This window comes from Chelonus insularis, unplaced genomic scaffold, assembly GCF_013357705.1.
Source record: "Chelonus insularis isolate UGA/USDA-ARS -01 unplaced genomic scaffold, ASM1335770v1 contig_128_pilon, whole genome shotgun sequence".
NCBI classification, from domain to species: domain Eukaryota; kingdom Metazoa; phylum Arthropoda; class Insecta; order Hymenoptera; family Braconidae; genus Chelonus; species Chelonus insularis.
Window position 1 is genome coordinate 1,119,946 of NW_023276368.1, and position 19,042 is coordinate 1,138,987.

Here is a 19,042-nt window from a genome sequence, read left to right on the forward strand (position 1 = left end):
AATAAAAAATGACATAAATGTAAAAAAATTACATTACTATTAAATATAAAAAATACTTGATTAATTTTTCCAAAACTTTTGGAAGTTCTTAAATTTAACTTTAACAGTTAACCCTATTTCATGATTAAACTTCTAACTTATAATTGGATTTAGTTCATAAAAATTTTCAATCTGATAAAAAATTAATAAAATGAACATTATCATGTGTAGCAGCAACAATAATTTTTCTTTTTTTAAAATCTATAACCCGTATAAAGATTATAGGCTTCGTATCAACGATTATTTTTCGACCATTTGTAGGTGAAAAATCAAAAGATTCTAAATCTGAATTCTTTTTTACATGAAAAATGTAAATTGACCCTGTAATAATGATATATAAAATTTATGTTTTCTAAAATATTTTAACAATAAATGTTTCTTACCTGAATCTAGACCGAAAATTAACAGTCTACAGTGATAACACAAATATTGAATCTTTCCATGAAGGCTGTTAAATAAATTATATTCACGCCATTTATTTCTACTATACCACTCTGTAAAGAGAAACCGTATATTCGTATCTAAACAAAAAAATTCTTAATTAATAATTGATCTATCATAAAAAGTTTACTATTCATAATCATTATTTACCTGAGATTACAGCAATTAAATCTTCATCAACTGTATAGAATTTTGCATTAGTCCAGATTGAAAGATTTTCTCGTGATGGGAAAAAAATATAAGAGAAGTAGTGAGAAAATCCTAATTTCCACATAAATTCAAGATCTTTTTGTACATTTGCCTGCATTACCTAAAAACAAAATTTTTGAAATCAATGTTAGATCTATTATACAAAATTCGATAATTTTTTTTTTGAAATACATTACATAATGAAAGACAGGTACTAATGCTGGAACTGCTTCGACGTAAGCGAATCTTGTTACAGTAAGATCATGTACTACATAGCATTTTTCTAGACATATGCTATAAATGAAAAAATCAATTTTTCATTAAAATTTTAAATGTAAATGTAATTCCAAATGATAATTTACCTTATAATATCTCCCTCATTAATTCTTCTTGGAATTCCTGGTTTTTTTAGAATTACATCCCAAAAATGTATAACTCCGCTGTGAGATCGAGCAAGAGCGAGTATATCTGCGTTTTCTACATAACAAGTAATACAAAAAAGTAATTTTTAGTAAGAATATTGAACATTTCAGGACGATTTATAAAGCAAGTAATTAACCAGTTTTCCAAAAAGTAAATTGCACAGTTGTAGTAGAAGAAATGTAAACTTTATAATAAATGTTTTCTAAATCCGAAATGTTATAAAATAAAATACGATTTTCGTTTGTTACAATGCCAATAAAGTCACCTGAAAATTTTTTTAAAGAAATATTATTAATCTTTAAAAGAAAATTTTTAAACTAGTTATATGAACTCATTCAAAAAATTGATCATACGATAAACATCCAGATGAGTTATTTGTTCATATGTTTCTATTAATGATAAATTACTGAGTTTATCAATAAACACTCGATGATTGATAAACAATGGCCATGTTTTCCAATAACAATAGACTTCTCGCCAAATTTTATTGTATTTCATTGGATCACTAGATCTAACTACATCGTAACTATATTCTTCTGGTTTTTCATTAATTTGATTTACTAAATGAAACATGCATTTTTCTGTCATTTCTTGAAAACAATAATCATCCCACAATATTTGTTGTTGAATAATTTTTTCTATTATTATATTCCAATCCTTACAAACAAGTTTAAGTCTTCCTAAATCTTCAGGACATTTTATTTTTTGTAAAATTTTCTCCCAAATCTCTGGAGGAAACATTTTAAACTCACACAATATATTCAATAGAATAAAACTTCGTGTCGTAGTCAAACAAGTTTTACAAACAGTAAATAGAAAACTATTATTGTTTTTATTCACAAGTAACAATCGGTTACTTGTGAAAAAATGTGCGTCTCGTATGTACGTAATAGATGTATATTTAACATATAAAGAGTAGCTGAATATAACTGATAATTTAAAAAGTTATACTTGTATCTAATTAACACGAAAATATTTGACCTCATTTGTTGAATAAAACGAAAAAAAGTTATTTACGTATTTATGCTTAGAAGATAAACATTCGAAAGAATGCCGGGTATGATGTTCATTGACCATGAAAATAATGGCTGATTAGATACATTTCTCAATTGGTTATTTTTGTATTCATAGAGGGCGCTGCTGGTTGTTTCTAGTTCCAAAAAAAGCGCCAAAGAAATAAATTTTCAATTTTCGTTAAGTCATAAATTCGAAAGTTCCTGAACAAAAGTGAATGAAATTAAACAAATGCCATCATAAATAAATTATTTTTAATAATAAGATACTTCTTATGTACACTTGGATATGTAAATAGTAGAGGAAGTGATGTAATAAAGATGAAATATGATTCATTGTCGACGTTGATTGTAGATATAAACAGGAACACAAATAGCATAGTCATCACACACTATAGAGCTGTAAAAGGGAGGTTATCAAAAGAGAATACATATCGAAAAGAACTCATCGGATTTTCTCTCTTCTCTTTCTTCTTTATAGTGATTGATCCTTGTGAACAGGTGCAGTACGATTGGACGCTGAATAGTTGGCGTTGTTAGTGCTGTCTACGCGTGTCATATGTATTTCGTGGCATTTTATTAAAACGCAATGCATCCGTAAATCTTGTGTTAATCAATCTGTCGTTGTCTGGAGCAAGTGGATCGCTAATAAAATAGCGGTTTGTCATAGTATTGTTTATAAAAAATATTATTCCAAGTGCCGGACGGCATGAATGTTTACAACGCGTCGTCAGCGGCCACCACCGTCGTCGCCGCTGCCGCCGCTGTTGGAGCAGTCGAGGGTTCTGATGATTGGGTTGAATTCTGTGATAGACACGCCCGCGCTGCAGCTTCTGATTTTGCCAAGGCTTTTTGTACATACGTCAGCTTAAACTTGCCGGAAAGTGCTCGAACTACTCTTTCGCACCGGGATTTTCTTAGGAAATTTATTGATACATTCTGCGAACATTTCGAGAATGAGTACCTTAGACGAAGTGCGAGGTTGTTAAAAATGCTTATTCATTCATTCTTATATTATTTTTACACCTTTCTTACGATCCAAACTATTAAAATGATTTTACCCAACACGGTTTGTTTTTCTCTTTTTTTTCTTACTAAAATTTAATTTTGTTTATTTTCAATGTATATTATTATCTATGTGTTTTTTTTTCGTTAAACAATTAGAAAACTCTAACAATTAATACTGTCTACTTTTTCCATTAACAATTCAAAGTATCTTTAAATATTTTTCTAATTTAGTGCTTTGTTGATCAATGTTTGTTTTGAAACAATTTGTTACAACTCATTAATGATTTAAATCATTTCAGATCACCATCATTCCACGATACACGTCATGTAATACCCAACTCTACTAGTCAAAATAATCGAACACCTTTACGTGCTTCATCACATGAGGAATTTAGTGATTACTCAGAACATGATGGCGAGATCGTATCACCTAAACCAACTCATAAGCCATTTTTTCGGAGGTTATCATTCAAGGGATTTAAAAAGGGGAAAGGTTTCTTTCATAAACAACAAAGTGATGAAGTGGAACTTTCTCACAGTGATTCTAGAAAAGATAAACATACTAAATCGAAACTTTCCAAAATTGTTGTCGAATGTCGAAAGGAGGGAGTTGTTAATACGTTAATGGGCGAAAATCCTGATGGAACACAAAAGTGGGAAAAATCTAGATTAGCTCTTATCAAGGCAATTGGTGGATATATGTTAGAATTTTATTCTCCACCAAAAGCTGTGAAACCTCGAAGTGGAGTATTTTGTTCGGTAATAACAGAAGCGCGTGAAACGACAGCATTAGAAATGCCTGACCATGAAAATACATTTGTATTAAAAACACAAAATGCAGAATTCGTAATTGAAGCTCATGATTCCGCTGACATGAGATCGTGGCTAGCAACAATTAGATATTGTATGAGGACAGCATTTTTAAACTCAATGAATTCAACAACCAATGATTCATCTGGGGATGGTTTAGGACATTCATCAACGGCAGGTCAAGATGGTGATCGTGTGAGAGCCAATTCTGCTAGTAAAAGTTCTCGTTCTGGTCATGATCACGCTAATGATCTCACCAATCCACCGGAATTACCTCCTAGACTTCGTACTCGTAGTAATAGTAATCTTGAGCTGTGCTCATCTCAACAAGAAATTGAACAAAGTAAATATTCACTGAACAATATTAATCACTATAATTAAAGCAAAGAATTTAATAAAATCATAATTTGTTTACAGTGAGTGGAAATGAAGGAGAGCCAGATATTGCCGTAAGTTTACGAGAGTATCCGTGGTTTCATGGAACACTTCCTAGATCGGATGCCGCACAATTGGTATTACACAATGCTGCAAATGGTCATGGAGTATTTTTAGTTCGACAAAGTGAAACGAGAAAAGGAGAATTTGTATTAACATTTAATTTTCAAGGAAGAGCGAAGGTTTTTATATTATTACTATTTAAATTCATTTTAAACTGAATGCACTATTTGATAAATTAATAAAAATAAATCTTGCAATTTTTTACAGCATTTAAGAATGACATTAAATGAACAAGGCCATTGTCGTGTTCAGCATCTTTCTTTCCCGGCAATAGCTGATATGTTGGATCACTTTAGGCAGAATGCAATACCATTAGAATCAGGTGGAACAGCAGACGTGATGTTAACAGAATTTGTGGTGGCAAATCATGCGTTACGTCCAGTGGTTCATCCTGTAGCAAATACGAATCTACAGACACCTCAAGAGAGGAGACCCGCCGCTGTCCCGGAGCCCAGAGAAGTAAGAGTCAGCAGCGGAAGTCTCACACCTCTTGAGTGAGCGCGAGTGGCCGACTCCCACAGTCTCAAGTCTGAACAACAGACAGTGAGTAGATAACACGCTAAAGCGATGCCCCAGATTTGATTGGATTTAACACAATAATTGATATAAGTACATCCTTTGACTTCTTAACGATTCAAATAGTAAAGAACTATCTCAAGTTATATTTAAAAATTTTTAAAATCATGAAATCCTCCTTCTATGTAGTAATGAAAACCAATATTAAAACATTTTTTAATAAATTTAAAAAAGATCTGGCCGTGGGTGAGGGGCTCGCTTTCACACAAATACAAGTAAAACATTATATAAGGTAAAGGCACTACTAACTAATAGTGTAAATGACTCCATATTTTCACGGAAAAAATTAATGTTTAACTCTTAATACTAGTGCCATGTAAAATTGATGTTTTTAGCGTCATTTATATATTATGATTATATATGTTTCTTAGTTTTTTATACTTAAGGACATTCATTAACTGCAAATTATATCTATATTTAGGTTCAAACATATGGAGGATCAATAAGAACAAGAACAGAGTCTTTGGAACGGCTTGAGCAACAAAACAGTAATATGGATCAACAAGCAATGACTTCGTCAAGCAATAGAGCTATTCAAAATACCTATAGTTTTCTTTGACGATGGATCCGTAGAGCTTTACCATCAGGGTATCGTTTAGTCAGTCCCCCAGATTGAACACCTTTAAGGATTGAGTATAAGTCTCAAATAATGTTCCCTGACTATTTTAGTCAAAGTTTTATGCTAGAGTTTTTGAACCTTTCAATGTCTCTATATTCTCAACCATATTTTGTCGATGTCAAAGTAACTATCATAAGGACAGAAAATGAACATCCTAAGCTCAATTTATTCTAGCAGTATACAAATGAAATTGAAAATTACCATTTATATTTTGTCCCTATAAGACTGCCGCTTCCCAAATTGAATATGTAGCTATTTGAATAGCTATGATTCAAGCTTCAGCTCAATATTTAAATACTAATTGCATAAATAATATTTTGAGCAGCCAATGAATCTATCCTCACGCAAGTGTTAATACAAACGTTACAAAAATTATATTTTTTCAACGCTAAACAATTTAAGAAAACGTGCAGGGATTGTAATGATGACGTAAAAAGTTAAAAATCAGAAATAGTTTAATAAACCCTCGAAATGTACATATAATTATATTTTTTTTTATCTTTCGCGGCAGCTTCCAATGTAAAATTGAATATTTAATGCCTGCTTATTTTTTACATAAACGAATTAATTGTAAACTGTATGACATTGCTCCGAATTAAGACTGCCTCTTGCTTACTAATCAATTTATATTTATGTGCAAAGATCATTAATCTCAAATGCGTTACCTTTTATACAATCATAGTTATATTTTTTTTAATCTGACTGATAAGATTTGTTATATACAAAATCAAGTGATGAATTTTTTTCTGATCAAGCAAGTTAACGATTATTATTTCAATAATTTCAATGAATTTTTCATTTGAATATTTGTACAAACTGATGTAATGATGAGACTGGTAGAGTCATAATAATTGTTTAGAAGCGCTGAAAAAAATACTCTTGAAATTCCTCTTCTTGTTTTTTATTGATTAATGGATAAATTAAATTATTGATGAAATAAAAATATAAATTTTGAGTAGTGTAATAGAGGATAAAACAAATAATTATGAAAAAGAATTAAAGTACTTAATTTAAATTTTTCATAAGTCACAGAGAGGAGAAGAAATATGGCAATTTTTTTATTGATAATTGAATAAGAAATTTTTTTACATTTTGTCTTTCATAAAAAGATGATATGCGTTCATTGAATAATGAATAATTGAGATATAATCGTTGTGTAATTAAATGTGATGTTATTTTATTTAAATTTATTTTTAAATAGTTAACATTAAAAATTTTTTAAGTTTCTTCTTTTTCTATGGCTTCTATATATTTACATTATTTAAATGTAATAAAATTTCTTTTTATTTTTTCATTTTTAATCAATTGGAAAAACAAATAAATGGCTAAAACGCTTTTTTGTTTAATCTTTAGTACTCTGTGACACATTTTATAGACAGAACATATCTTACTTATAGTAATGATTATCGATTAATTTTTTCTTTCATAGTACTTGTTAATATTTAAGAATGAAAATAAAAATCGTATATTTCTAGAATTGCTCTTAAATTACAAAAGAATGTTTATTATTCTCTAAATAATATTGAAGATCTGTTGCACATAAGAAAAATGAAAAAATGAAAAGAAATTTACTAGTATAATCGAGCTTTGTGTTGTTTTATTGCTAAATTGTAATAAATAATTTCATCATCATGTGTTCATGATGCTGGCTCGAAATATGATCAATTATAAAAAGTATCCAGTTATCGAATATCAATGTACAGTACCTTCTAGTCTGAATATATTAAGATCTTGATAAGAATGATTTTTGTATTTTTCATTCATCCGTATCGATTACAGGTGACAGCTGCAAAAAAAAGATAGAAAATTAATTTAATGTAATACTTATTTTGAAAATATATATAGCATTAAAAACCTTACATAATATTCGATATAACAAGTATGTCCATCATCAGTTTTAATAAGATATTGGAAACCTAAAAGTCCTGACCGATCAACTCTAATTGATACCTTATTAGCACAACTAAGAACTTTTGTAGCAGGTTTGACATGAGTGTACTGATAACAAAATGCTGTTGTTGCTTTACAGTCAAAATTATCGATTAATTCACTATCATGAGGTAATTCAATATGACACTCGCCTGCGAGTCCATTGGTGCTTATTCGAAAATATGGAGCATCAGGAGAAAGGATCAACTGTAAAAAACAACTTAATAAAATTAATTATTCAAAATTATTTGGATCTTTTTCATATTAAATACCTCCATAAACTCTGTCGTGGGATCCAGTTCACTCCAAATATCTTTTAACAGATCAGTATTCATTATAACTTTATTTACAATACTATCTGGTTCCATATTAAAATCTAAAAGATCATCTGGTTCAAATGTTTTTAATGAACAGTCTGTTATAATACCATCTTCTTCAATTAGAACAGATATTGGATGACCAACACCCTTGAAAAAGTAATTTGAATAATAAGTAATAATTGGCACGAATTGGAATTTTAAAAAAATAACTAGTAAATATTCAATTTACTTTGTAATAAAGCTGTAGAACGACAGATGATCCCTGGTTAGACATACTACTCCAAAACATTCCCAAACATTCAACCAATATTGTTAAATTAATTTTGAACATGACATCCTCATCGAGATTAAATTCTTGGAAGACATTTATTGGAACGTAAGCACTTGCTTGAATACATTTGAAATCTTCTACTGTTACTTTCAGACCATTTTCTGAACAATAACACGTCGCCCACTACGGTTGAAAGTAAATTAGAAAAAATTAACTTGTTATAAAATTAATTTCTAAAGAAAAATTTGAATTAATTTACCTCTTTAAAATTAATAAACCTTAATAGTTGTACAACTGTTTTGAGATTTCCAAGCTTTGCGACAAATTTATAACTATCCTGTGTGCTCATCTTGCATATAAGATACTTGATATAACCATAAACTTCGAAATTGTTCTCGTGTAAGTTCTTTTTTGATTAATTTATCTGGAGTTAAAGTAACTAACCAAGCTGCTAAAACATGTTTGCATGTCAAGTCAGTTTTATCTCTTATTACTTGATATCTGAAAATATATGAATGTGATTGAAAAAATTTTTTAGTCATATAACATCAATTCAAACTCTATTAAATACCGAAAAGCAGCACATGGACAAAAATTAACTTCAGGAAATAATATATAAGCTTCTCCCGATAGGCCTTGAACTTCAATTAACCACCTAGCAGCATCAATTTCCTTCCAAACACCTGATGCACTTGGTTCTAATGTGATAATCTTCGTTATTTTGCCGGTTTCATATAATTCTAGAGCTCTTTCAAATATTACACCAAATACAGAATAAAGCTTCAAAAAAAATGAATCTGAAACTATTTTAATAATTCAGAATTTTTTTGCTAACTCATTAAATAACTCAATTATTTTAAACATCTTACACTTATTTTCTTTAGCAAAATCCACAGATGCTTCTTCAAGTGTTTTTCGTGCAATACTTCTTATTTCAGAATCAGTTTTTATTTTTGTTTCAATAGCTGGTGAAAATTCATCCGAAGTGCTCATACTGATTTAAAGTATTCTTTTTAAAAAAGTTTCAAATTTCTCTAGATCATGATAAAAACACGTGTAAGATATTTGTGTAAACAAAATGTTGCTGTCATATGTTTTCCACCGAGGAGACATATTTTGGCGCGAAAGCACAAACTTATACTCCGTTTCTACTAACTTTAATAATTAGTCATGGGTTGAAACAAATACAATAATTTTTTGTATTACAAATATTTTATTTTTATGAATAAGAATATAAAAATATTTTCTTAATAAAAATAGATTATTTTTATTAAAACAGTTATTGAGTATTATAAAAGTCCATCACCAACAAAGTTGCTTATCAGAAACTAACAATTTAAGTGTTTTACGAGTGATCAGTCTTATTTTATCAATAGGAATAGAATAAGTATATAAAACACAAAGAATATTACTCTTTGCTTTGAGTGCATGACATTTGTAGTATTCTAAACACCAATAAGTCTCTTTAGTACGAATAGTTTTTTTCTTATTTGAATTTTTTTCTTTTTCTTGTTTCTTATTAGATTCTGTTAATAGAAATGTTTCTACAGCCTGATAATAAAATGTTCGTAAAATATCCAATTTATATAGATTGGTCTGATGGTTTGTCGTTTGTTTAATATTTCTACTCATTACGAATTTACCAACTCGATAATTAATAAGTAAAAATCTGCCAACAAATTGAAAAATAACATTAGAAATGTTTTATATTGAAAACACTGTATCAATATCAATTAACTTAAATAAAATTACCCTAAAACATCAGGATCTAAGGATATTTCAGAAGGTATACATTGAGGATAACAATGTTCAGCTCTTCTTAAAACATCTATGTGATTTCTCCAACACTGAATTGCTAACTTTTCCACTTCAATCAAATCAGGCTTTGGTCCACATAATGCTAATACATGAACGCCATTCACTAAAGTAATTGAAAGCAGTCTAAATGCAATCTAAAAAGAAATAATTTATATTCATCAAAACAATTATATTTAGAACTAAAACTTGAATAGTTTTTGTATACTTACAGTTGGACTCATTTTGGGCAAAAATACTGGAAGATCACATGAAGAAGCATTGCGATCCATAGAAATTACTATAGACAGTAACTTCTTCTCTATTGAATCTAATTGCCACCAACTTTCTGTTGCAACAGTGCAGCAACCATGAACTAAAATACACCCATAAGATGAATCCAAATACTCCAAAAACATTTCGAGTCCATTCTAAAGGAAAAAATATTTATGGATTCATCACTTGAGCTGTTTATCATCTACATAAATAATTTATATTCACCTGAAGTAAATGATTTTCTGGACATAACATGCTAGATGTCAAGTCTATTAAATCATTTTTTGTGCTAAATCTGTCATCAATTTCTAAACATTCAAATAATTTGTCAATTAATCCATAGCAGGCTCTTAAATCTTTTTTTAATCTTTCGATATTTCTTGGATTCTTTATTTCATCAATACCAACGACTAATATCATTGCATTGAATACTGCTTCAATAAAATAGTCTAATATTTTTTTTGTAACTCCACTAGCAATTGCAATTAATGTTACTGAATCAGCATATTCATTCCAACTTACTATTATATCTGACATTTTTGTATCATTTAACTTAATATCTTGAGACTTCAAAAACATGTGTATACCACTCAATGATGCCATTTTCGAAAAAGCCATCTATAAAATAAACCAATACACAATTCATTGTTAGTATGAAATAATTAATTAATAGTAAATTAATAATAATCATTAAAAATTTTTGTATACTTACAGGACTACCTTCACCCTTTTTTCTGATGAAAATAGGGATCCCTCCGGAAGAGGTGAAACACATAACGTGAGCAGTCATGTTTTTAGATTAACTGTTTGTTAATTTATTTTTTAATCAACTTTCTTATCGCCATAAATAACTACAAAGCTCCAAGTAACATGATTGCAATTTTAATAAAAATATTTTATTAAATTTTGATCTCTAATTGACACTTGAATATCCTGATCAAACACTCATATAGTTTGTTTTTGCTAATTAGCGTTTACAACGTAAAATAGGGATGTCGTTTAGATCTCGATCTTTTGAAAAATCGATTTTTTCACATCGATTAATCGTTTATTTCAGATCGATTTTCTGCTGTTGATTGATCGAGTGAATAAAATCTTAGTAGACAAAATCAAACTAAAATTTAAAAAAAAAATTGTGATTGAGAAATAATTATTCATATGCATTTTTTTTTTTGGTAATAAAAGTTCATGGAGTGAATACTTTAAACATCTATTGCGCATGAGTACATACACGAATATTTTCTATCGTCTTTATTGAAACATTTAAAACATTAATTAATATTAATATTACGGTGATGTCTTGAGACAAATTAAAATTCTCGATGAACAGCTATTGAGTTTATGCACGTAAAAAATGAAAACATAATGTATGTACAAATTAATTATATATCCGAATTTATAGACTTTTTCTAAAAATATTAATCAATAAAATACTGAATTTCAATTACAATTTATCTTATTTTTTTTTTATTAATCTTCCTATTTTTGAAATTATACTTACAAATATGTTTCAAATTCAATCTAATCTTAAAATTATAAATAAAATTCTTTTCGCTATTTTTTTAGGTGATCTATAATGATCGACTTTTTAAATATTTTTTCTCTTTGATTTTTTAAAAGAATCTTTAACCGGTGATCTAGCATCTCTCATGTAATAAAACTTAAATAACTTATCTATAAAAACAAAAGATTTATTTTAACAGAAAATAATTTCTACATTATTTACATAGATTGTATGGTTAATTTACAATTATTACAAATTAAATTGATTCATTGGATCTTCATCCCGTCGTCTCTTCATTTGATAGGCTTCTATTTCTTCAGCAGTTGGATCTTTGGACTCATACATGCTATTGTATGGACGTTTTCTTTCATCCATTTGCAGAAGTTGTTCAGCAGCTTTTTTATTCTTCTCTTCTTTCTTCAAAGCTTTTTTCAATTCTTTCTTTACTTTTCTTTTATCCTGCAACTTTTGTTTTCTTCTCTTTTTCTTTTCTTTTTTGGAATTATTCCGTTTCTTTTCAGTTTTTGTTCGAGTGTCCTCTTCAGATGAAGATTCACTTGATGAACTACTACTACTACTACTGCTGCTACTACTACTACTACTACTCCTACTACGGCTACGAGTACTTTTTTCACATTTATTATTTTTATCAGAACTATCACTTTTCTTGATTTTGTTCGTATTATTAGGTTTTTCAAAAGCTTCTGATGAATTAATTTTTTCGCTAATAGTTGGGACCTCTGTTGGAGTAGTTTTTGCCGCTTCAAGAGCCATTTTTCCTGCTTCACCTGTACAATAAGAATTTTTGACAAAAGAATGACAGCATTTGAATCCCCATTTTCCTTCTTCCCAATACGATCCCCATACTGATGTATGATTATTTGGAAAAACATCTTCTTCATATTTGGATCGGATTATCTGTTTTTCTTGACCTTTTATAATCTAAAAAAAGTTAATAAATAATTAAATTATATAAATTGACTTATATAAAACATAATAAAATTCAAATAGAGCAGAAAAATTTTCTTACTTTTCCCGATCGTGAATATTCAACATAATTTTCCGTCTGAGCTAATAACATTTCCTTATCGGGGGTTTGGAGATATTCACTTCCTCCATATTTTTCAATTACATTTCCTTTCACTTTATCTTTTAACTCATCCTTTTTTTTATCATATTCTTTCTTCAATAATTCCAATTTGGTTGGCTCTGCCAGTAAATGAACATCCACACCTTTCTCGTAAGCATCCCAAGCAAATAACTGTGCATTTGCATGTTTTTGAGTGTCTCCCGTGAATCGAACGAAATTTTCTCCTTTATAATCAACTCTGTAAATAAAATATTGATATTAAAACATGTTCATTATAATTTATTTATCGTCAAGATTAAAAAATGACAACTTACTCTGCATCTTTTCCAGCATATGGGTTATCTCTCATCGATCGAGTTTTTGGATCATAATATGCACTATTGGGATCTAAATTTCTAAGATACTTGGCCGTATCTTCACGTATTCTCAAGTTTCTGACAGTTATACGCTGTTTTGAATCAACTTTAGTACCGGGCATGTCAACTTCATCAACATATTTGTCTTCATCCTTATCTGAAGTTTGCTCATCATCCTCTTCAGCATTGAGCTTTTGTGCACGGAGCATTCTCTTAGCAGTTTGAATTTTTTGATATTCATCGACAATTGCACGATGTTCTGAAGGGTCATATCCGGCCCATCTGTCTCTTTTACCCTCATAATCCATTGACAGATTAGGTTGAATAAATTCGTCTGGTGCTATATTAGTATTGGAATATTTTGCTATAATTTTTCTCGGTCGTTCAAAACAATCCTTTTTTTTATGGCCCATGGCTCCGCAATTTTCACAAGCTCCAGGTCGATATTTATGAGCTTTTTTAGAGGTGTCCACACCTCGTTTATACCATTCATGTAAGCTGCTAAATTGTTTCTGCTTTTCTGGTTGCGGCCTTTGGTGTTTTAGCGTGGGGCCAGTAGCTCCAAAATACCATGGAGTGGCACTGATATATTGTGGGATGTGAGGGTTTATATCTTTTCCTTCTTCATCAACTGCTGCCGGTGCTGTTCCTGCTTTTCGAGCTTCTTCGAGCTCTTTGGCTTTTCTCCAATCTTCTCTGCTTCTCTTCTTAGGAATGCATTCTTCTGTAGCTGACATTTTTAATTTGTATTTACTTACTGTAACTATAGTTCAATTTTATTTCAATAAGACTTATAACTTGATTAATTAACTTTCTTAAAGCTGATAAATAATTAGCGTACGTTGTGTAAACGTTTATTACTTTTTTCGGTTATATGGACATTTTCCATTCTATGAATTGGTGATACGAGTATTAGTTGAAACTTTACGACTTTCACTGGACTGATTTGAGAATAATATAATCACTAACTACAATAAATAGTTAATGCTTGATTAGAAACAATAATAATGATTATGATATTCAAGTAATAAACAATTTAATAATTCCAAGAATATCACGAACAATGGCTGAGAATCGACTGACACTAGAAACTCGAATAGAAACGCTATAGTCGGACTGAGAGGAGAGTTCTTCATGTGCGCTTGTACGCTTGCGCAGTAGTGAAAAATGTGGTAGAAGGGGTAAGAAATCAGTGGTGGGGAGCCCGAAAGCGTACTGCCAACCGTATATACAATGTGGAAATAGGTATAGTAAATGCAGCGCATTATTCCTCTCGTAAGCAGGGAATTTGTGCTCATCAAGGTTGGATGACCTAATAAACATGTGCAGCAATATTTTTTGTAATTAAACGAGCTCTACTAGTTACCGGCATTCATATTACTTTTTACACGTGAAGCATAAGATATTAGCATTCTGCAGAGAATCAAGTTTTTTTGTTCTAAATAACTAATAACACGATGGCGGTAAGTTAATTAGCATTGATAATTACGCTTTCTAAGATCTATACTGGTATTAATTAATATGAAATTCTATGTAACATAAAAATTTTATCCACAGTTGTCGTATGAAGTAACTTTTAATTATATTTATAGGTTAGTCAGTTGTTTAGAACTTTTATTTTGAATTTTGAGAGATGAAAAATTTAAATAGAAATATTACATGCCGAATTAACGAGCCTTATTCTATAAAAAGAGAGAAAGTAAATTTATGATAATTTTATAACATATCAATCAAACAATCATCTGTTGTCATAGCAACTTCTATAATGATGTAGATTCAATTTTTATGATTATTTGTAAAAATAAGTAACGTTGTTGGAATAAGAGTAGTTAATAATTTATAAAACAAAAACTGTATATGTTTATAAATTAAAACTAGTTTTCTAAATATCTCAACTGAAACATTTACTTTTTTCCTAGGCTCAAGCAGCAGCAAAAGTTCAAGAAGTTCGAGAAATAACAAGAATAGAACGAATTGGTGCTCATTCTCATATTAGAGGCTTAGGACTAGATGACAGTCTTGAACCACGTCATGTGAGTAATTAAATACCTTTGAAATTCTATTTTTTGTTTAGATGGAACTCTTATTAGCTTTAAATTCTAAAAGTATTTTTACGGTGAATCATAATGAAGAATAAATTCTTTTAGGTTTCTCAAGGAATGGTCGGCCAGTTTAAGGCTCGAAAAGGAATAGGATTTGTGCAGAAAATGATTGAAGAAGGCAAAATAGCGGGACGAGCAGTTCTTCTTGCCGGGCAACCAGGAACTGGTAAAACAGCAATAGCAATGGGTTTAGCTCAAACTCTTGGACAAGATACGCCTTTTACATCAATGGCTGGCTCCGAAATCTATTCCTTAGAAATGAGTAAAACTGAAGCATTAACTCAAGCAATCAGAAAATCTATCGGAGTAAGAATAAAAGAAGAAACTGAAATAATAGAAGGAGAAGTGGTTGAGGTGCAAGTAGATAGACCTGCTACTGGAGTTGGTGCGAAAGTTGGTAAATTAACTTTAAAAACCACAGAAATGGAAACAATTTATGATCTAGGAAATAAAATGATAGATAGTTTGATGAAAGAAAAAGTTCAAGCCGGCGATGTCATAACTATTGACAAAGCTACAGGAAAAATAAATCGTTTAGGACGCTCCTTTACTCGTGCTAGAGATTATGATGCTACAGGATCGCAAACTAGATTTGTTCAATGTCCAGAAGGCGAATTACAAAAGCGTAAAGAAGTTGTTCATACAGTTTCTCTCCATGAAATCGATGTTATTAATAGTAGAACTCATGGATTTTTAGCTTTATTTTCTGGAGACACCGGAGAAATAAAGTCTGAAGTTAGAGAACAAATAAATGCTAAAGTAGCAGAATGGAGAGAAGAGGGTAAAGCTGAAATTGTGCCTGGTGTTCTATTTATTGATGAGGTCCATATGCTTGACATTGAATGTTTTTCATTCTTAAATCGCGCCCTCGAAGATGAAATGACTCCTGTTGTGATTATGGCAACAAACAGAGGAATTACAAAAATTCGAGGTACAAATTATAAGAGCCCTCATGGAATACCAGTCGATTTACTTGATCGTATGATTATTATATCAACAACTCCGTATGAGGAGAAAGAATTGAAAGAAATCTTAAAGATAAGATGTGAGGAAGAAGATTGTGAAATGGCCGATGATGCTCTAACGGTTTTGACAAGAATTGCTCTGGAGACATCATTGCGATATGCTATTCAACTGATTACTATAGCATCATTGGCAAGTCGCAAGAGGAAAAGTACTATGGTATGTTTCGGTTTTTTAATAAACAAATATCTAATTGAAAAATTGATAAGAAATAGCTAATTTTAATTACAGGTGAGCATAGAAGATGTCAAACGAGTTTATTCTCTGTTTCTTGATGAAAAGAGATCAACGCAATATCTGAATGAATACCAGGATGACTATTTATACAATGAACCACGTAAGTGGAAAATGTTTTCACAAAATATGTTAATGAGAAAGCAAAGTAGAAACCGGTTAGGTTTCTAATAAATAGCCTTGATTTATTATTCAATTACATCATCATCTTTTACAGCTACTGACCAACCAATGGATACTGCTTAAAGTCATCGCACGTCACATTAGTTCTATTGATAAAACATATTTGTCGTTGTAAGTCGATTATTTTTTTTTACTAAATGAAATTATTTTTACAACGAATTCTGGTTTTTGTACTGTTTCATACTTGTCTAAATCATTCCATTTCATATGCTTGATTGACATTTCTCACAACAATAAAGATTTCTATTTATTTATATTTTTGGAGTTATACAATAAGTTAAACATATAATTATTACCTTAAGTTTTCCGTTAAGGATACAATAAAACAGAAAGCTAATTAAAGATACAAAAGTAGTTTTAACCTAAGAATAAATTTAACTAATTATGAACAAGTTAGATTGCGCAAATCAGGAGAAAAAATATTACAAGACGTAACTTATTTAGTAACAAACTTTATTACATATTAAAATAAAAACATTGTTATGAAAGTAGTAAAAAAAAAGTAGATCTTCCATTTTAATACTATAATTAACTCATTTTTTATAACTCCATTATTTTTAATACATCAACAAAAAAATAAGAACAATATTAATTTAAAATACATTTATGAGCTTTAATACACAGTGTACATAGAATTCAGATGTTCAATCGGTTTTTATTTTTCTTTAACAGTAATTAGAAAGTCATGAAAATTTTTTTTATACTAGACAATATCGCAATTTTTGCTTTTATATTAATGACAACTTACAATATGCCCACGAAAATAGTTTTGGAGATAATGTTGAAGAAAACCCGTATTTTTGAGCTTGATATTTTGATTATATTACTCTTCAATGATTACATTATTAAATAGTAAGTGGATAGTGGTAAGAAGTACAAGATAAATTATTTTTGGTGTGAAGCTCTTTGTTTATAGTTATTTTAAAATTATTGAAATAACTTGTAATTCATAGTTTGGTCCTTTTGTCTGAAGGTTCATTGGAAAGCTTAAATTTTTTCAATACGTTTTTTTGCTGGAATAAAATTAATTATTAGCAGCAATATTTCCAATAAATAGTTTTGTTTTATTTGAGATAAATATAAGTTAGCGATAAACTACCTGTTATTAATTTCACTTGTCCATCAGGGTTGTAGGTAGCTTGGGCTTTTTTGTCCTTCGAAACAAAGCCATATCCATAACCGACCTTGTAAACTGGTAGTGGAATAACCGTCGATGAAACGGGTATCATAACTATTAATTTAAAATTATTATTAATAATTACATGTAATATTTACTTCCATAAACTGGTTTACTTTCTAAGTACAACATTTAAGCCGATCTCAAATATTTCAATTTATTTTACATTCATTTTGTTCTTCATTTACTTGATTTAATAAGAAACTGATAAGAAAGGCCTAAAAAGGTTTGATCAACAAAACGAGATCGTGTCTTGCTATATTTGAAACCCACGCGCCAGGTGACATCATCACCCCGTTATTCCATACCTGTCATCACTCGTTCACCAATTTATTTATTTTTTTTCTCCTTTTTTTTTATTCTTGTGGTTTATTAATTTAGCGAATCGATGACCTTTTTTCCACTAATTATTAGCTTCCTAATGCATTTAAAAGTCTTTAACTTATTCATATTGAAATTGTTTATAAGCCAAGCCTTCTCTCAAAGACATAGCAGTTATTAGTGCGCGTCCGAGACCTCGTTTGAATCAAAGAGAATGTACAAGTCTTTAGGATTCATTCAAATGCTGAATTATAAAAAATTATGATGAGCTTATCCAAGTTTTTTTCCCTTTTATATTTCTATAAAATTAATGACTATATAGTTTTCATTGATGATAACTTCATCAATGAATTTCCATTAAACGTTTTAATAATTTAAAATTATGTTTACTTTATATACCTCCAATTCATTGCTTTTATTTTAATTTTATTTTATAAAAGTAATAGTTTAATCTTCTAAGAAATAACTTTTGATTATTAACATCAAACTTAAATATTATTAAAAAAATGTCAAGAAAATTATTTGAAGAATTAACGAAATGTTAATTATTATTAAAAGATTATTAGATGAATTTACCAGGTTCAAATACATTATCTTCATTTCTTTTATAAATCATAGGTTTTCCTATGACTTCAGTAACACCAATCATCAAAACAATAATACAAAATACTTTCAGCATTATCAAAATTATCAATCAATCGAATGATACCAAATTTTCACACATAAGTCACAGCAAGAAATGATTGTTATTGAACGAATCACAATCCACACGCGACTTGTCTGAATGATACCAACTAAGCTAACATACTACGTTCATACGATGTTTCTCTCGTGGGAGCAGTGAAA

At 29.6% G+C, this 19,042-nt stretch overlaps 7 protein-coding genes across 8 annotated transcripts; 2 read left to right on the top strand and 5 right to left on the bottom strand.

Moving 5' to 3' along the window:
• Positions 1-125: 125 nt before the first annotated feature.
• On the bottom strand, positions 126-1,968 carry LOC118068633 (uncharacterized). Its single transcript, XM_035086166.1, has 7 exons — positions 1,446-1,968; positions 1,229-1,357; positions 1,032-1,146; positions 867-963; positions 631-790; positions 423-560; positions 126-360 (listed from the first exon to the last, which is right to left on the bottom strand). The coding sequence occupies exons 1-7, from the start codon at positions 1,831-1,833 to the stop codon at positions 167-169; spliced, it is 1,221 nt and encodes a 406-aa protein (XP_034942057.1). The 5' UTR covers positions 1,834-1,968; the 3' UTR covers positions 126-166.
• A 541-nt stretch (positions 1,969-2,509) lies between these two features.
• LOC118068334 (SH2B adapter-like protein Lnk) lies at positions 2,510-5,945 on the top strand. 2 transcript variants are annotated; one of them, XM_035085657.1, is made up of 5 exons: positions 2,510-3,086; positions 3,413-4,266; positions 4,341-4,540; positions 4,629-4,880; positions 5,419-5,945. In XM_035085657.1, exons 1-5 carry the CDS (start codon positions 2,815-2,817, stop codon positions 5,554-5,556), a joined length of 1,716 nt encoding a protein of 571 aa, XP_034941548.1. In that variant the 5' UTR covers positions 2,510-2,814; the 3' UTR covers positions 5,557-5,945. The 2 variants fall into 2 exon arrangements, with proteins under 2 accessions (XP_034941548.1, XP_034941555.1); XM_035085664.1 differs by having other exon boundaries at positions 4,629-4,964; positions 5,419-5,557.
• Positions 5,946-6,851: 906 nt separating this feature from the next.
• Rad1 (Radiation insensitive 1) lies at positions 6,852-8,627 on the bottom strand. Its single transcript, XM_035085686.1, has 5 exons — positions 8,396-8,627; positions 8,095-8,319; positions 7,818-8,012; positions 7,477-7,752; positions 6,852-7,402 (listed from the first exon to the last, which is right to left on the bottom strand). The coding sequence occupies exons 1-5, from the start codon at positions 8,483-8,485 to the stop codon at positions 7,373-7,375; spliced, it is 816 nt and encodes a 271-aa protein (XP_034941577.1). The 5' UTR covers positions 8,486-8,627; the 3' UTR covers positions 6,852-7,372.
• Positions 8,628-9,399: 772 nt separating this feature from the next.
• Positions 9,400-11,164, bottom strand: fy (fuzzy planar cell polarity protein-like protein). Its single transcript, XM_035085674.1, has 5 exons — positions 10,919-11,164; positions 10,432-10,824; positions 10,164-10,361; positions 9,889-10,088; positions 9,400-9,805 (listed from the first exon to the last, which is right to left on the bottom strand). Exons 1-5 carry the CDS (start codon positions 10,994-10,996, stop codon positions 9,439-9,441), a joined length of 1,236 nt encoding a protein of 411 aa, XP_034941565.1. The 5' UTR covers positions 10,997-11,164; the 3' UTR covers positions 9,400-9,438.
• A 712-nt stretch (positions 11,165-11,876) lies between these two features.
• Positions 11,877-14,257, bottom strand: Slu7 (Pre-mRNA-splicing factor Slu7). Its single transcript, XM_035086441.1, has 4 exons — positions 14,018-14,257; positions 13,115-13,919; positions 12,741-13,038; positions 11,877-12,652 (listed from the first exon to the last, which is right to left on the bottom strand). Exons 1-4 carry the CDS (start codon positions 14,043-14,045, stop codon positions 11,960-11,962), a joined length of 1,824 nt encoding a protein of 607 aa, XP_034942332.1. The 5' UTR covers positions 14,046-14,257; the 3' UTR covers positions 11,877-11,959.
• Positions 14,258-14,464: 207 nt separating this feature from the next.
• Positions 14,465-16,954, top strand: rept (RuvB-like helicase 2 rept). Its single transcript, XM_035086630.1, has 5 exons — positions 14,465-14,619; positions 15,076-15,189; positions 15,304-16,440; positions 16,513-16,618; positions 16,733-16,954. Exons 1-5 carry the CDS (start codon positions 14,614-14,616, stop codon positions 16,759-16,761), a joined length of 1,392 nt encoding a protein of 463 aa, XP_034942521.1. The 5' UTR covers positions 14,465-14,613; the 3' UTR covers positions 16,762-16,954.
• Positions 16,955-17,193: 239 nt separating this feature from the next.
• LOC118068901 (uncharacterized) lies at positions 17,194-19,042 on the bottom strand. Its single transcript, XM_035086643.1, has 3 exons — positions 18,773-19,042; positions 17,798-17,929; positions 17,194-17,711 (listed from the first exon to the last, which is right to left on the bottom strand). Exons 1-3 carry the CDS (start codon positions 18,873-18,875, stop codon positions 17,686-17,688), a joined length of 261 nt encoding a protein of 86 aa, XP_034942534.1. The 5' UTR covers positions 18,876-19,042; the 3' UTR covers positions 17,194-17,685.

What these genes read in the sequence shown, in the direction of transcription:
- LOC118068334 (XM_035085657.1), top strand. Translation starts at nt 2,815, where the DNA reads ATGAATGTTTACAACGCGTCGTCAGCGGCCACCACCGTCGTCGCCGCT. An exon ending in ATTTTCAAGGAAGAGCGAAG is followed by an intron (nt 4,541 to 4,628) that starts GTTTTTATATTA and finishes AATTTTTTACAG; the next exon opens with CATTTAAGAATGACATTAAA. An exon ending in CTGTCCCGGAGCCCAGAGAA is followed by an intron (nt 4,881 to 5,418) that starts GTAAGAGTCAGC and finishes ATCTATATTTAG; the next exon opens with GTTCAAACATATGGAGGATC.
- LOC118068901 (XM_035086643.1), bottom strand. Translation starts at nt 18,875, where the DNA reads ATGCTGAAAGTATTTTGTATTATTGTTTTGATGATTGGTGTTACTGAA. An exon ending in AGATAATGTATTTGAACCTG is followed by an intron (nt 17,930 to 18,772) that starts GTAAATTCATCT and finishes TTAAATTAATAG; the next exon opens with TTATGATACCCGTTTCATCG. An exon ending in ACAAGTGAAATTAATAACAG is followed by an intron (nt 17,712 to 17,797) that starts GTAGTTTATCGC and finishes ATTTTATTCCAG; the next exon opens with CAAAAAAACGTATTGAAAAA.
- LOC118068633 (XM_035086166.1), bottom strand. Translation starts at nt 1,833, where the DNA reads ATGTTTCCTCCAGAGATTTGGGAGAAAATTTTACAAAAAATAAAATGT. An exon ending in TTTAATTGCTGTAATCTCAG is followed by an intron (nt 561 to 630) that starts GTAAATAATGAT and finishes TTTTTTGTTTAG; the next exon opens with ATACGAATATACGGTTTCTC. An exon ending in AATTTTCGGTCTAGATTCAG is followed by an intron (nt 361 to 422) that starts GTAAGAAACATT and finishes TCATTATTACAG; the next exon opens with GGTCAATTTACATTTTTCAT.
- Rad1 (XM_035085686.1), bottom strand. Translation starts at nt 8,485, where the DNA reads ATGAGCACACAGGATAGTTATAAATTTGTCGCAAAGCTTGGAAATCTC. An exon ending in GGTTTATTAATTTTAAAGAG is followed by an intron (nt 8,320 to 8,395) that starts GTAAATTAATTC and finishes TTTCAACCGTAG; the next exon opens with TGGGCGACGTGTTATTGTTC. An exon ending in CTTGTTATATCGAATATTAT is followed by an intron (nt 7,403 to 7,476) that starts GTAAGGTTTTTA and finishes TTTTTTTTGCAG; the next exon opens with CTGTCACCTGTAATCGATAC.
- Slu7 (XM_035086441.1), bottom strand. Translation starts at nt 14,045, where the DNA reads ATGGAAAATGTCCATATAACCGAAAAAA. An exon ending in TATGCTGGAAAAGATGCAGA is followed by an intron (nt 13,039 to 13,114) that starts GTAAGTTGTCAT and finishes TTTTATTTACAG; the next exon opens with AGTTGATTATAAAGGAGAAA. An exon ending in AATATTCACGATCGGGAAAA is followed by an intron (nt 12,653 to 12,740) that starts GTAAGAAAATTT and finishes AACTTTTTTTAG; the next exon opens with ATTATAAAAGGTCAAGAAAA.
- rept (XM_035086630.1), top strand. An exon ending in ACAGTCTTGAACCACGTCAT is followed by an intron (nt 15,190 to 15,303) that starts GTGAGTAATTAA and finishes AAATTCTTTTAG; the next exon opens with GTTTCTCAAGGAATGGTCGG. An exon ending in GCAAGAGGAAAAGTACTATG is followed by an intron (nt 16,441 to 16,512) that starts GTATGTTTCGGT and finishes TTTTAATTACAG; the next exon opens with GTGAGCATAGAAGATGTCAA.
- fy (XM_035085674.1), bottom strand. Translation starts at nt 10,996, where the DNA reads ATGACTGCTCACGTTATGTGTTTCACCTCTTCCGGAGGGATCCCTATT. An exon ending in CAGAAAATCATTTACTTCAG is followed by an intron (nt 10,362 to 10,431) that starts GTGAATATAAAT and finishes TTTTTCCTTTAG; the next exon opens with AATGGACTCGAAATGTTTTT. An exon ending in TGCCCAAAATGAGTCCAACT is followed by an intron (nt 10,089 to 10,163) that starts GTAAGTATACAA and finishes ATTTCTTTTTAG; the next exon opens with ATTGCATTTAGACTGCTTTC.